This window comes from Mobula birostris, chromosome 4 (genome assembly GCF_030028105.1).
Source record: "Mobula birostris isolate sMobBir1 chromosome 4, sMobBir1.hap1, whole genome shotgun sequence".
NCBI lineage: Eukaryota > Metazoa > Chordata > Chondrichthyes > Myliobatiformes > Myliobatidae > Mobula > Mobula birostris.
In genome coordinates, this window is record NC_092373.1 from 51,193,303 (window position 1) to 51,206,924 (window position 13,622).

Genomic DNA, 13,622 nt, shown 5'->3' on the forward strand with positions numbered 1-13,622 from the left:
AACTGTATGTAATGCACAACCCTAGTTACTGTTCTACTTATCAAGAGAGTTCTCCTTGATCCTGACCGCTGTTTACATACTGCCAAAGACTGATGATAAACAAGCATTCGAGGCAGTGATTAACAAACAAGAAACTCAATGCCCATCCCAATGCATTTCAAACCTTTGTCGGTGTCTTTAGTCTGGCTTGTTTGAATAAATCTCTGCCCATTTGTCACCTCAACACATTTGATCACTCTTTTACCTAACGTTCCATCTCTAGACCACATTTCAGGAAATCTGATCATCTGGCTGTCTTCCTACCCGCACCCGGGTAAAGGCTAAAGTACAAGACTCCAGAGCAATGAGGATAACAAAGGGGGCAAGAAGCGGTAAGGGATTGCTTCACGTTGGTGGAGTGGGACATGTTCAAGGAATCAGAAGATCAGAATGAATACGCCAGGGTTGTCACAGACTTTATAAAAACAGCCAGAGATGAGTGTGTCCCCACAAAATCATTCAGTCTTCCCCAACTAGAAACAAGAGATCTGCAATCTGCTGATGACCAGATCAGTGGTGTTCCAGATTTGGCAACCAAGTAAAATACAAGAGTTCCAGGTATTTCCTTTGGAAAGCCATGTCACATGAGAATGGCAATTCCAGACCAAACTTGCATCACTGAAGAATGTTGACAGTTATGGTATCACCTCCTACAAAGTGAAACCAAGCAACATAGGTGACAACTAGATTTCACTCCCAGATGAGCTCAATGTATTTTATGCTTGTTTTGACCTTCATGACCTCTCACAGCCCCTGATGATCTCATGATTTCATACGCTGAGGTTGATTTCAGGAGGGTGAACCCACAGAAAGTATCTGGCCCAGATGGCGTGCTTGGCCAGGTATAAAAAGACCTGTGCTGACCAACTGGCTGGAGTGTTCAAGGTTCAAAGTACACTTATTATCAAAGTAAATACACAGTTTACAACCTTGAGATTTATCTTCCTGCCATGAAACAAAGAAATACCATGGTACCCATTCAAAGAAAACATGAAAAACTCGACATGGAAAAAAAAACAAATAATGCCCAGAATATTAAATATCAGACTGCAGAGTATTTGTAAGAGTCTAGGAATGTTCAACTTAGTTCAGTTCAGATCAGTTTAGTGCTGTGCCATTCATTGAATGCAGGCCGCTGAGTTAGTCTGACCCAATCAAAGTCAAGCAAAATATCAATTAAGAAAAAGAATAATCAAAGACCAGAAACCAGATACACAGATAACATGAGTTGCAGAGTCCTCTGAAAATAAGTCCAATCCACAAATGGCACGGATCGAATCTTCCCCAAGGCCCAAGACTCTGGCAGCAGTGAGCGAGGGGGAGAGGGAAGCTGGTCAAACACAGGCAGTTGGTACTCACATTCTGCTCTCGCCCTCACTGACTTCAATCTTGCTTGACGCTTTAATAAGTGAGATTGGCAAGAAGTTGAGTCAATCGTGGGCTCACATCCCATCTCCAGGCTTCGTGGCCTCCAGGCCACACTCTCAACTCCAAAACTTGCCAAACTCCCTTGGAGATAACAAATTGCCAGATCACTCAATCAGCCCGAAGACGTTGATGTCTTTAACCTCTCACTTTGGCAGTCTGAGGTACCCACCTGCTTCAAACAGGCTTCATTTATACTGGTGCCTGAGAATAATGTGCTAACCTGCCTCAATTACTATTTCCAGTAGCATTTACATCCACTGAGTTGAAGTGTTTTGAGAGGTTGGTGATGAAACATATCAACTCTTGATTAGGGAGCAATTTGGATCCACTCCAATTTGTCCACCATCACAACAGGTCAACAGCAGATGCCATTTCATTGGCTCTTCACTCTACCCTGGAACAATTGGACAGTGAAAATGCATACATCAGGAGGCACTACACTGACTACAGCTCTGCATTCAACATTACCATCCTCTCAAAACTAATCAATAATCCCCAAGACCTAGGCCTTAGTACTTCCTTGTGCACCGTGCACCTGCATCCTCGATTTCCTCACTTGTAAACCCCAGTCAGTTCAGATTGGCAACAGCATCTTCTCCACAATCAGCATCAGTACAGGTCCATCACAAGGTTGTGTGCTTAGCCCCCTGCTCTGCTTGCTTTATATGTGTGACTCTGAGGCTAAGCACAGCTCCAACGTCATATTTAAATTTTCTGACAACACCACTGTTGGGGGCTGAATCAAAGGTGGTGACAAATTAGCAAACAGGAGGGAGATTGAAAATCTGGCTGAGGGGTGCCACAACAACAGCCTCTCACTCAATGTCAGCAAGACCAAGGATCTGTTTAATGACTACAGGAGGGGGAAACTGGAGGTCCATGAGCCAGTCCTCTTCGGGGGATCAGAGGTGGAGAGAATCAGTAACTTTAAATTCCTTGGTGTTACCACTTCAGAGGATCTGTCATGGGTCCAACATGTATATGCCATTACATAGAAAGCACAATAGTGCCTCTACATTCTTAGATGTTAGAAAAGATTCAGCACCCACTTTGTTTATGCAAGAAAATTTTAGCCATCTAAATGACGTGAGCAATTTAAGTGGAGCCCAACTGGATTTCACTGAGAAAAGGAAGGTCTGTGAGTACTATCAAAATTAACAGCTCTATTCCGTTTACTCTCACTGGGCAGGAGGTTTAAAATTAATGTCTTTATTCATGTGAGAAGTCCTATTCTTTCATTCTGCTAAATTGACTGCTGCTTAATTTTGTACACAAATTAACACTGAAGTCTGGCTGGCAAGCTGATGATAATAGAATAGAATGGAAATTAGAGTAATTACATTTTGGTTTACACATTGACTAAAGACAACTCAATGTGGAAGATATTTCTTTATATATAAAACATTACCCATGAATTCAATGTGACACCAAGAAAACCAAACTCATAATTATTCATGCAACTCCACAAGGAGATCTAGTTTACAGTTACATTTATAAGCCGGAAGTGAAGGAAATGTAATCACAAAGAATCTCTAGTCTTATCTACATAAAATGTGTAATAAATTTTTTGTATCTGGATTTTATTAGTTAAAAAAACTGAAACATCACGGAGATCGAAACAGCAGGCAGCAGACACAGCTTTCAAAGGCCTCTGTACACGGGCAATCGCTCTCTCTCTCTTTCTAGCAGGGGTAGGGGAAGAGTCTGCTGATTGTCGAGTCGGGTGAGCTCGAATGGCGTCGCTTCAGATTGTAACATTGAAACAGTGATCTGTTGGTCTCCCTCTCGGGGAGGGAGCGGGAGTGGGGGAGAGGGGGAGGGGAGGTGGGGGGGGAGAGAGAGAGAAAGGGGGAGAGAGGTCAAGTTGTCAGGTGAACAATAGTTTTTGTTGGACTGCAGATCACGATCTCTCTTTGGGGGCTTGCTACTGCTTGTTTCGTGTGGTAGGCGCTGATGCTTTCTGATAGAACAAGTGGGGGGGGCGGGAATGATTGATGCTTTACTGCGGCTTGTGCATGAGGATTCTAATATTTTCTGTCTTCATTCTTTGGGGTTTCCTTCTGTTTCGTGGATGTCGACGAAGAGTAAGAATTTCAGGTTGTGTACTGTATACATTCTCCGATATTAAATGGAACCATTGAACCACTTAATAAAGAACTGAGAAGGTCACCTCCACCATTTAACTATATTTTAAAGCCCATTTTAAAATTAAGACTAATATATCCTTTATCTTCATACTGCAAATAAATCATAATTGAATAGGAGTCCTGCTGAAGGGTTCTGGCTCGAAACATTGACAAATCATTTTCCATAGATGCTGCCTGGCCTGCTGAGTTCCTCCAGCATTTTGTATATTGTTCATAATTGAACAGTTTATGCTGATTAAGCTACAGTGGTGAGAACCTGGAGCTTTATGTTTTCACTGATAATGAGATAGGAACAGATGCTATAAATTTGAAAAACATTTTAAGCAAAGTGGATTAGGGACAATTTAAAAAAAATAGTACAAATGCAATGCAACATTAGTATCTGTGATGAATAACTGCAAGTATACATTTTAGAAGTGAATATATCATGTCATTTGACTTTAAAATATGGCACCAGACACTGTTGTTAACCTCTGTTGTTAACCACTGTTGTTAACCACCAGTTATTGTCTTCAAATGAAGTTTTATTTATTATTCTATCTCAGTTTTTGCGCATGTTGTGTTTCAACGACACTGAACACCCAATGGATCCTGCGGTCCCATATAAATATCTACAAAAATGAATATTGGGGAGAAATGCCAAATAGAAACAAATGCAATAAAGAAAATGTGATAAAAATGGATCAGTCTTGTCTGTGATTAATTATTAGTCGAACATTTTGCAGCAGATTCCTAAACATACTGTATTATGAATGCATACTCCTATCTGCCTTTGAATGTGCAGAGAATGTATATTAGGGCCTGGTATTAGAAAAGCACTGATACACACAGATTTTTCACTAGCCTCATTATGATTGTCACTCTTTCAAACCAGGTGGAAATCTCTGACTGCAGCATTGAGGTTGAAGATGTCCTTGGATATTCCAGCCAGTTGGTTGGCAAGGTTTTCCGTACCTGGCCAGGTACACCGTTGGGAGCTGACACCTTGCGAGGGTTCAAACTCTTGAAGTATGTTCAGACATCAGCCTCTCAGACAGAGGTCACAGGGCTGCCAGATGCTGTGGTGTTTCGCACAGTTGTAGTGTTATTCTCTCTTTCAAAATGCACATGAAAGGCACCAAGCTCAATGGGGAGTGAAGCATTATGCCAATTATGATGTTAAGTTTCGCCTTATAGGAAGTAAGGGCATGCAAACTCTGCCGCAGCGAACGTGCATGTGATTGTGTCTAATTTCACACAGAATTGTCTTTTCACTCTCATGATGGCCTGACGTAGGTTGTACCTGGACTACTTGTAGGGTTCTTGATTGTTGGTCTTGAGCACCACAGATCTAGCCGTCAGCGGACTGTGACTCTCCTGTTTCATCCAGGACGTCTTGTTGGGAAGACTCAATGTGTTCTCAAAGACACGCATTCATCCACACAAATCTTGATGAAGTCGGAGACTACCCTGGCATATTCACTCAGATCTGAAGATGAATCCCCGAATATGGTCCAGTCCACTGTTTCAAAGCAGTCCTGTAAATGCTCCTTCGCTTCCCTTGAAGATATCTTCGCTTTCCCCACTTCTGTCTACATGCCAGGAGTAGAAATACAGCCAGGTAGTTGGACTTTCCAAACTATGGGCACGGGATGGCATGCTAAGCATTCTTGATTGTGGTGTAACAGTGATGGAATGTGTAGACTCCTCTAGTTAACAGAAAACATGTTGGCAGTAGTTTGTCAGAGATTTCTTCAAGCTGGCCCAGTTGAAGTCTGCCACAACGATTGGGAAAGGTGTCAGGTGAGAAAGGTGCCCTTCCTCGTGACAATCGATCACGGTGCTCAGCTCCTCCAGCGCCAGCTTGATGTGGATGTGAAGCCCTTGGGCTGGAATTCAGTGTCCAGAGAGCTGGGGATGCTCTACGAAATTGATAAACTTTACCAGAGAAATGGCACAAGGGCCCTGGACCAGATAAAACCCTGCGCTCTGTCATTTTCTGATCCTATTTACAGTATACCTTTCATTGATAACTGCATTTGTATGGTAAGATATTATTTTGAATATGAAAAGTGATCACTGACTACCCAGAACTGACCGTTATACTTTACCTTGTGACCTTCTGCTGCCATGACGGTTAATATGTAGACTTGGCGTGCTCTTTCGAAAAGATGTCATTGTATGTGCTGAAAGCAGAGAACTCCACTGAGGAGATCAGACCAGAACCCAATGAAACTGATAATCCTTGAATGCAATGTGAATTGATAAGCTGACCAGAAATGCCACTGTGGTTTTTCAGGTAAAAGGCAGCATGACAGGAATTCAAAGAGACCCAGTTGGCTAGTCCTTGAAGCATTATATACGTCGTTGGCTTTGAAGACAGCAGCAGTAATTAGCATTGTCAGGATATTAGAGAAAATTGGCAATGTGTCGGAGGAGTAGGTTTGGGTTTATTGGCACTGACCTGTCTGCAGACCATGTTGTTTCCCACTATTCAGAAGCATCGGAATTGGTGCAGTATCACCGTGGGAGATTGTCTCAGACATTTCATTTGTGATCGCAAAACTTTGTTAAACAGTGATAATCTAAGTCGCCACAGGCCTGTTACCTCTGTCTGGTGGAGGGACAGTCGACATGGGAGTTATGTAGCCTGAGTTGTGGTGAGAACTAGGCCTCAAGCCCCTGGCTTGCCTGCTGCTGCAGACCAGGTAAGAGACACAGAAGCACTACAGTGTGGTTGGGTTCGGCTAGGGCCTGGCCTCACTTGTCGGTGCTGCCCTCACATGTTATAGGCTGGATTACGTGCATCTGTACACTTCAGGGAGACTGGACCATCGATTGCTGGACATTGCCACTCAGGGTCTTGGACTATATATGTTTTTTTTGAGTGAAAATGCTTCTTTGCTTACTATTTTGAATTACATTACTCGCTATTTCTGAATATTTGCTTGCTATTTTGAATGTTTTGCACCTTAACACTAAAGGGACAATATATTGTTCAGCTGCATCTATGTATAGTTTGAATGATAATTAAACTTGATTTGATTTGATAGGCTATTTAATTTGTCTAGTGGCTTGAGGCAGAGTATGATGAGTCTATAATGTCCCCACGAAAAAGATGAGACCATACAGTGATAGGTTTCTGTTATATGCAGTAACAGTTTCTATTGTAACTCTGAACAACTACACTCAACAGATAAGCATGTTGTGGTCCTGTGACTTACAGGATTAGCCAGTAACATCAAATAAATATTTAGCATTAAAACCACAAAGCTGTATTAGGTATAGAAGCAGTAACAAGGTGAGGTAAGTAGCCATAGCCTTGTTTTTATGCATATTCTTGTGTTGTTACAAAAATTATATAGTGTAAAATCAAGATAACAGCTTGAAATACATTGTGGGCACACAAATGTGAAATCACCAACATCTTATGAACATATCCTATGTGTCAAACAACTTGTATATGCTTGGAAATTTTGCAGATTATACTTTCTCTCTTGGTCAACCCACATGAATAATGACTGATTGGGCTACAGGATAAACTTCAGCAAAAATATTGCTATTGATTTATGATCTGAAGAACCAGATACTGCCAGCACCATTACTGATTCAATATGCAAATCTAAGCAAGAATGGACATCAGCTTTCATTTGAGCCCAAAACAAAAGAAAGAAGCAAACATTTACTTACTTTTGTAAGTGGAACTGTGGCTATTTCCCCTGCTTTTTCTGAGCTGAAAGAAAAATAATAAAGCATTTTTAAAGGCAATTTAGAATGACTTACATGTTGAATTTCATGATTCAAAGCTTTCATCAATGCGTGACCAAAGGAGATTAGATTTCTAAAATTAAAATTAATCAGCATTGCTGCTGGGTGAACAGAAATCTGGGATGGGGTTAGACAACTCTTTGAAGAACTCACCTAACATTGAAATAAATAAGAAATTTTTGTCATTATTTTATTGCATCAAGAAAATATCTCATTATCTGAAGCTGTTTGGCCAAACCTAAAATTATAAAAATTTAATTATGTTTTCTGGAAAATAGGGAAGCATGATGTGATGGGACATGCTTGGCCTGCTAACCCAAGAATAAAACTTCTGAATGTCAATTGCATCATCAACTGGCTTGTAACTTCATTTGACAGACTTCCATCTGAAAATAAATTGAAAATTCCCATGAATTACTTCAGAAAGCTAATTAAAGGGATACCAACTGGCTACATCCACATTTGGTGATTTTTAAGCTCCAAGAGAGATGCAAGTGTCCATATTTGCTGTTCATTCTTGAAATGACCTTGACATACAGATAGTAAATTTTGAACCACTGTTGTGTTGCACTTCCACAGTGCTATTTCAGGATTTGGTCAAGTGATGGTAAAGGAACAACAGTGTATCTTTAACTAATTATAATGCATGACATGGGTGGGAACTTGCAAATAATGATATTCCTATACACGTACTCTCAATGCCCATGTCCAAATTGTTAAAGAAGCATTAATAAGTTATGGTAATGTTCTTCATAATGCATCCTATTACTAATGGAGACATTCAATGGTTAGGATGGTGGATAAAGTGCCAATAAACAATATGCTTTCTCCTGGATGTTCACAGTAATGTGCTTCTTGAATGTAATTCTTGCTGCCTTTGAGATACAGATAGTAAATTTTGAACTACTAAATCTAAAATCAGATGTATCAGTGTTACAGTGGAGTAAAGGAAATTACAGAGGCTTGAGAGAGGAGTTGGCCAGAATTGATTGGAAAAGAACACCGGCAGGGATGACAGCAGAGCAGCACCGGCTGGAATTTCTGGAAGCAATTCAGAAGGCACAGGATATATAAACCCTAAAGAGGAAGAAGTACACTAAAAGCAAGCATGGTTTATGACACAATTATGGCTAACAAAGGAAGTCAAACCAGCAGAAAAGCCAAAAAGAGGAGAAATAATCGAGCAAAAACTTAGTGGGAAGAGGATTGGGAAGCTTTTAAATACTAATAGAAGGCACTATAAAAGTTATTGAAGGTACAGGTGGAATACAAAAGTAAAGTAAGCAAGCCAATAATATTAAAGAGGATACCAAACGTTTCTTCAGATATATAAAGTATAAAAGAGTGGTGAGAGTGGATATCGGACCACTGGAAAACAATGCTGAGGAAGTAGCAATGAGGGACAAGGAAATGGCAGACGAACTGAATAAGTATTTTACATCAGTTTTCACTGTGGGAGACCACTAGCAATATGGTGGAAGTTCCTGGTACCAGTGGTCATGAAGTGTGTGAAGCTACCGTTACTAGGGAGAAGGTTCTTGGGAACATGAAAGGTCTGAAGATAGATAAAGCACCTGGACCAGATGGTGTATATGCAATGGTTCTAAAAGAGGTGGCTGAAGAGATTATGGAGGCATTAATAAAGATCTTTCATGAATCACTGGATTCTGGAATGTTTCTGGAAGACTTTAAAATGGCAAATGTCAGTCCACTCTTCAAAAAGGGAGAGAGGCAGAAGGAAGGAAGCGATAGGCCAATTAGTCTGATTTCAGTGGTTGGGAAGATGTTGGAGTCAATTGTTAAGGATGTGGTTTCAGGGTACTTGGAGGCACATGATAAAATAGGCCAAAGTCAGTATGGTTTCCTCAAGGGAAAATTTAGCCTGACAAATCTGTTGGAATACTTTGAAGAAATAACAAGCAGGATAGACAAAGGAGAATCGGTGTTGTGTACTTGAATTTTCAGAAGGCTTTTGACAAGGTGCTACAGATGAGGCTGCTTAACAAGCTATGAGCCCACAGTATTACAAATAAAATTCTAGCATGGATAAAGCAGTGGCTGAATAGCAGGAGGCAAAGAAAGGGAATTAAAGAAACCTTTTCTGGTTGGCTGCTGGTGACTAGTGGTGTTTCACAGGGGTCTGTTTTGGGACTGATTCTTTTTACGTTTATGATTTGGACATTGCAGGATTTCCTAAAGGTTAATTTGCAGATTCAGTCTGTGGTGAGGAAGGCAAATGTGAAGCTCACATTCGTTTCAAGAGGACTAAAATATAAATGCATGGATGTAATATTCAGACATTATAAAGCACTGGTGAGGCCTCACTTGGAGTACTGAGAGAAGTTTTGGGCCCTTTATCTTAGAAAGGATGTACTGAAACTAGAGAAGGTTTAAAGGAGGCTCACAAAAATGATTCCATGATTAAATGGCTTGTCACATGAAGAGTGTTTGATGGCTCTGGTCGTGTATCCATTGGAATTCAGAAGAATGAGGGGTGACCTAATTGAAACCTATCAAATGATGAAAGGCCTTGATGGAGTGAATGAGGAGAGGATGATTCCTATGATGGGAGAGTCGAAGACCAGAGGACACAGCTTCAGAATAGAGGGGTATCCTTTTAGAATGGAGACGTGGAGGAATTTCTTTAGCCAGAAAGTGTTGAATCTGCAGAATTAATTGCCACAGACAGCTGTGGAGGCCAAGTCTTTATGTATATTCAATACAGAGATTGATAGATTCTTGATTGGCCAGGGCATGAAAAGATACGGGGAGAAGGCAGGAGATTGGAGAAGGCTGAGAGGAAAAAGAAATCAGCTATGATGAAATGGCAGAGCAGACTCAATAGGCGAAATGGCCTAATTCTGCTCCTATATCTTATGGTCTTATAGTCTCATGCAGGCAAAAGCAAGTAAGTTTCTTATGCTCTTACATAGCTCCATTCAAATGGTGACAAGATTACAGGTTGTGAAAGAATAAAATTTTCATCCTGGAGGTCCGTGATGCAAACTGGATGCTGACTTTATTATTTCAATCCCGTTTTGTGTTTTGCATTTTGCTGTCGTTGGACATATACCACTTCTGTCCAATACACAAAGATGCAATAGATCTGAAAAAATAAGACTTCTCTCAATGCAACAGGTGGATGGAGAGATGAGGTCAAGCCCATTTTGCCAGTAATATGTAGCCATAGACCTCATTGCAGCCTTGACCATGCACCAGAAGTCTGAATTCCACTGAGACAAAAAGGATAATTCCTGATATCAAGGCAGTTTTTGACTAAATACAACATCAGGAAATCCCTGTATGAGTGAAGCCAGTGAGTATCAAGGAGAAAGCACTTTAATTGTGGAACTCCGACTTGAACATCGAAAATAACTGAGGTTATTGGAGGTTTATCAACCCAGCTTCAGGTTATTGTAACACAGGTGGCATCCGAGGCCCAGGTGTTTTCAACTGCTTCACCAAAGACTTTACTCCACCTCAAGGTCAAAAGTGGGGATATTTACTAAAGACTGCATGATGTTAAACTTTATTCACAATTCCTCAGCAAATGAAGCAGTCCATCACTGCAGGTGATAATGGACAAGGAAGTCAGATGACAAAAGGCCAGGTAATGATGTCTTCATCCAGGTTGTACAATGACCCACCGTAAATATTCAATGCATAATCGTCAAACCTCTGTCATTTGTTTTTAGTTCACAGGACAACCACCGACTTTCTGACTGTTTCTAGCATTTCATGCCTTTACCCCACCATCAACATCCTGATCAGTGAACAATAACCAGCTACGTGATACTGTAGATCCCAGAGATGGTCGGAGGCTTAAAATCCTGCAGTGAGGCATTCACCTTCTGACATCTCAGGCCTTTGCATCATCTTCACAAACCAGGAATGCTACACACTTATCTGAATGAGTGAAGTTCCAATAAAATTAAAGAAACCTAACAGCATTCAGGACAAAGCAGCCTCCTTGAAAGTACTCCAACCATCATCGACAAAGGTCATTCTCTCTGTCACCTGCACTACGTGCGCCTTCTACAAAATATACCGCAGTTACGCGTCCAGGCATCTCCTAAATCAAGAAGTGTGCAACCAAGAAGGAACACCATCATCTGCAACTTCCCTATGGTATATGCTGTATGGATTTGGAAATACATTGTTGTGCTTTCTTCATCACAGCATCGATGTTCTGAAACTTAATACTCAAGGCCATAATGGAATGCCTTGATCAGGAGGACTGCATTACTTCTTAAGACCAATATCCCTATCCTTGAGCCTCCCTATCCATTCAATATCATTACTCTTCCAGTCTTGTCCAATTTCCCATCTTACACTCATATATCTCAATTCTTCTACACCACAAATTATAAATCAAACTTAACCAAGAATTCTAATAACCAAGTATCTAATGTTGCGACTTCCAAAGATTAAAAATCCTGTATAAACAATTTGTTCCTCATCACAATACTAATTATAGCCTTTCACCCTGAGACCACATCCCATGGTAGCATTCTTAAAGCATAGAACAAAGAACAGTATAGTGCAAGAACAGGTCCTTCAGCCCACAGAGTTGTGTCCAACCAATTAAATTAGTAAACAAAAGACAAACTAAACTCACATCTTCTGCCTACACAATGTCCATATACTTCCATTTTCCTCATATTCATGTGCCGACCTAAACGTCCCTTATGAGTTCCTAATGTTTATATCCCTAGCACTACCCCAAGCGATACATTCCAGGCACCCACCACTCTCTGTGTAAAAAAAAACCTGCCCTCACATCTCCTTTGAAATTACCCCTCTCACCTTAAATGCCCTTAGGTATTAGACATTTCAACCCTGGGAAAAAGATACTGTCTGTCTACTTTTCCTATGCTCTCATAACCTGATAAACCTCTATCAGATCTCCCCTCAGCCTCCACGGCTCCAGAGAAAACAAACCAAGTTTATCCAGCTCTCATTATAATACATGCCCTCTAATCCAGGCAGCATTCTGGTAAATCTCCACTCCACCCTCTCCAAAGCCTCGAAATTCTTCCTGTAATGAGTCGACCGTATGTATGCAATACTTCAGATGCAGCCTAACTAGAGTTTGATAAAGCTGCAGTATAACTCTTGACTCTTGAACTCAATGCCTCGACAAATAAAGGCAAGAATGCCTATCAACTCATGTAGCCACTTCGGGAAGCTCTGAACCTCGATCCCAAGATCCCCCTGGTCTTCAACACTGTTAAGGGTCTTGTACTATCTCTTTACATTTGTCCTACCGAGGTGCAACACTTCACATTTGTCCGGGTTAAACTTCATTAGTCATTTCTCTACCAATATCTGCATCTGATGTATTCATTGCCAGCCTGCTATGCTATCCACAACACCACCAGTCTTCAAGTCATCTGCAAGTTTACTAATATACCCAAATACATTTTCATCCAGGGCATTTATATACATCACAAATTGCAGAGGTTTTTAATTTCTGAATCCAAGATTCGAACCCTAGTCCAGTCAAACACAGGAATATGAACTGACATCCCAATACAGCCCCAAGGAAATCCCCATTCTGCTACCTTTTGGATGCAAAGGTAATCAGAGGTAAAATCTGCTCACCAGAATGGATATAAAAAACATTATGGTACAACTTAGAACGGAAGAGATAATTCTGACATGATGGCTGGAACATTCCCCTCTCACTCAGCACCATAATAAAAGACCATCATCGCATTACAGAGTGTAGGAGTAGCCAGCTGTATTCTCCACCAACAGACTCACCAGTGAGTTCAGTAGCAAAGCACCGATGTGCTGAAGAGAGGACTTGGGAGGCATTTTGCATCCAATCCTGAAGTGAGTTTCCTAATTAACCCTGTCTCCGTGCACAAGGCAAACTCCAATGTAGTCTGCTTCCTGGTTTGTTTTGCAATGTGGTTCCACAGCAACTGTCCTAACTGCTTCCATGAGCTCGTCTGAAAATTCATTTTACCTACTTGATTTGTCAAGTGCATGAAGATTAAAGTTCCACATATTTGAACTACAAGCTGCTTATTTCTTACTAATACATTAATTATTCATAATTATTAATAATCTTATTAATACCTGCTATTACAGGGTGCTTATATAAGGCTCCTATCAGCGTTTTAGTCTCTTTTGACTTTTTTTTTTCTTTGGTTGATCCTTGGAATATGTGGGCACTATGCAACCAGTTTTTTATAATGGCTTTTCGTCCAAACCTACCGATTCATGTGATCCATCAGTGTGCTTATCTGATCA

At 40.7% G+C, this 13,622-nt stretch overlaps 1 protein-coding gene across 1 annotated transcript in view; it reads right to left on the bottom strand.

The window, feature by feature from the left end:
- Positions 1-13,622, bottom strand: part of LOC140197022 (uncharacterized) — a 389,174-nt gene that overhangs the window by 106,273 nt on the left and 269,279 nt on the right. Inside the window, exon 12 of the mRNA XM_072256957.1 lies at positions 7,284-7,326. Within this exon, the coding sequence (XP_072113058.1) occupies positions 7,284-7,326 (43 nt within the window). The remainder of the gene's footprint in view (positions 1-7,283; positions 7,327-13,622) is intronic.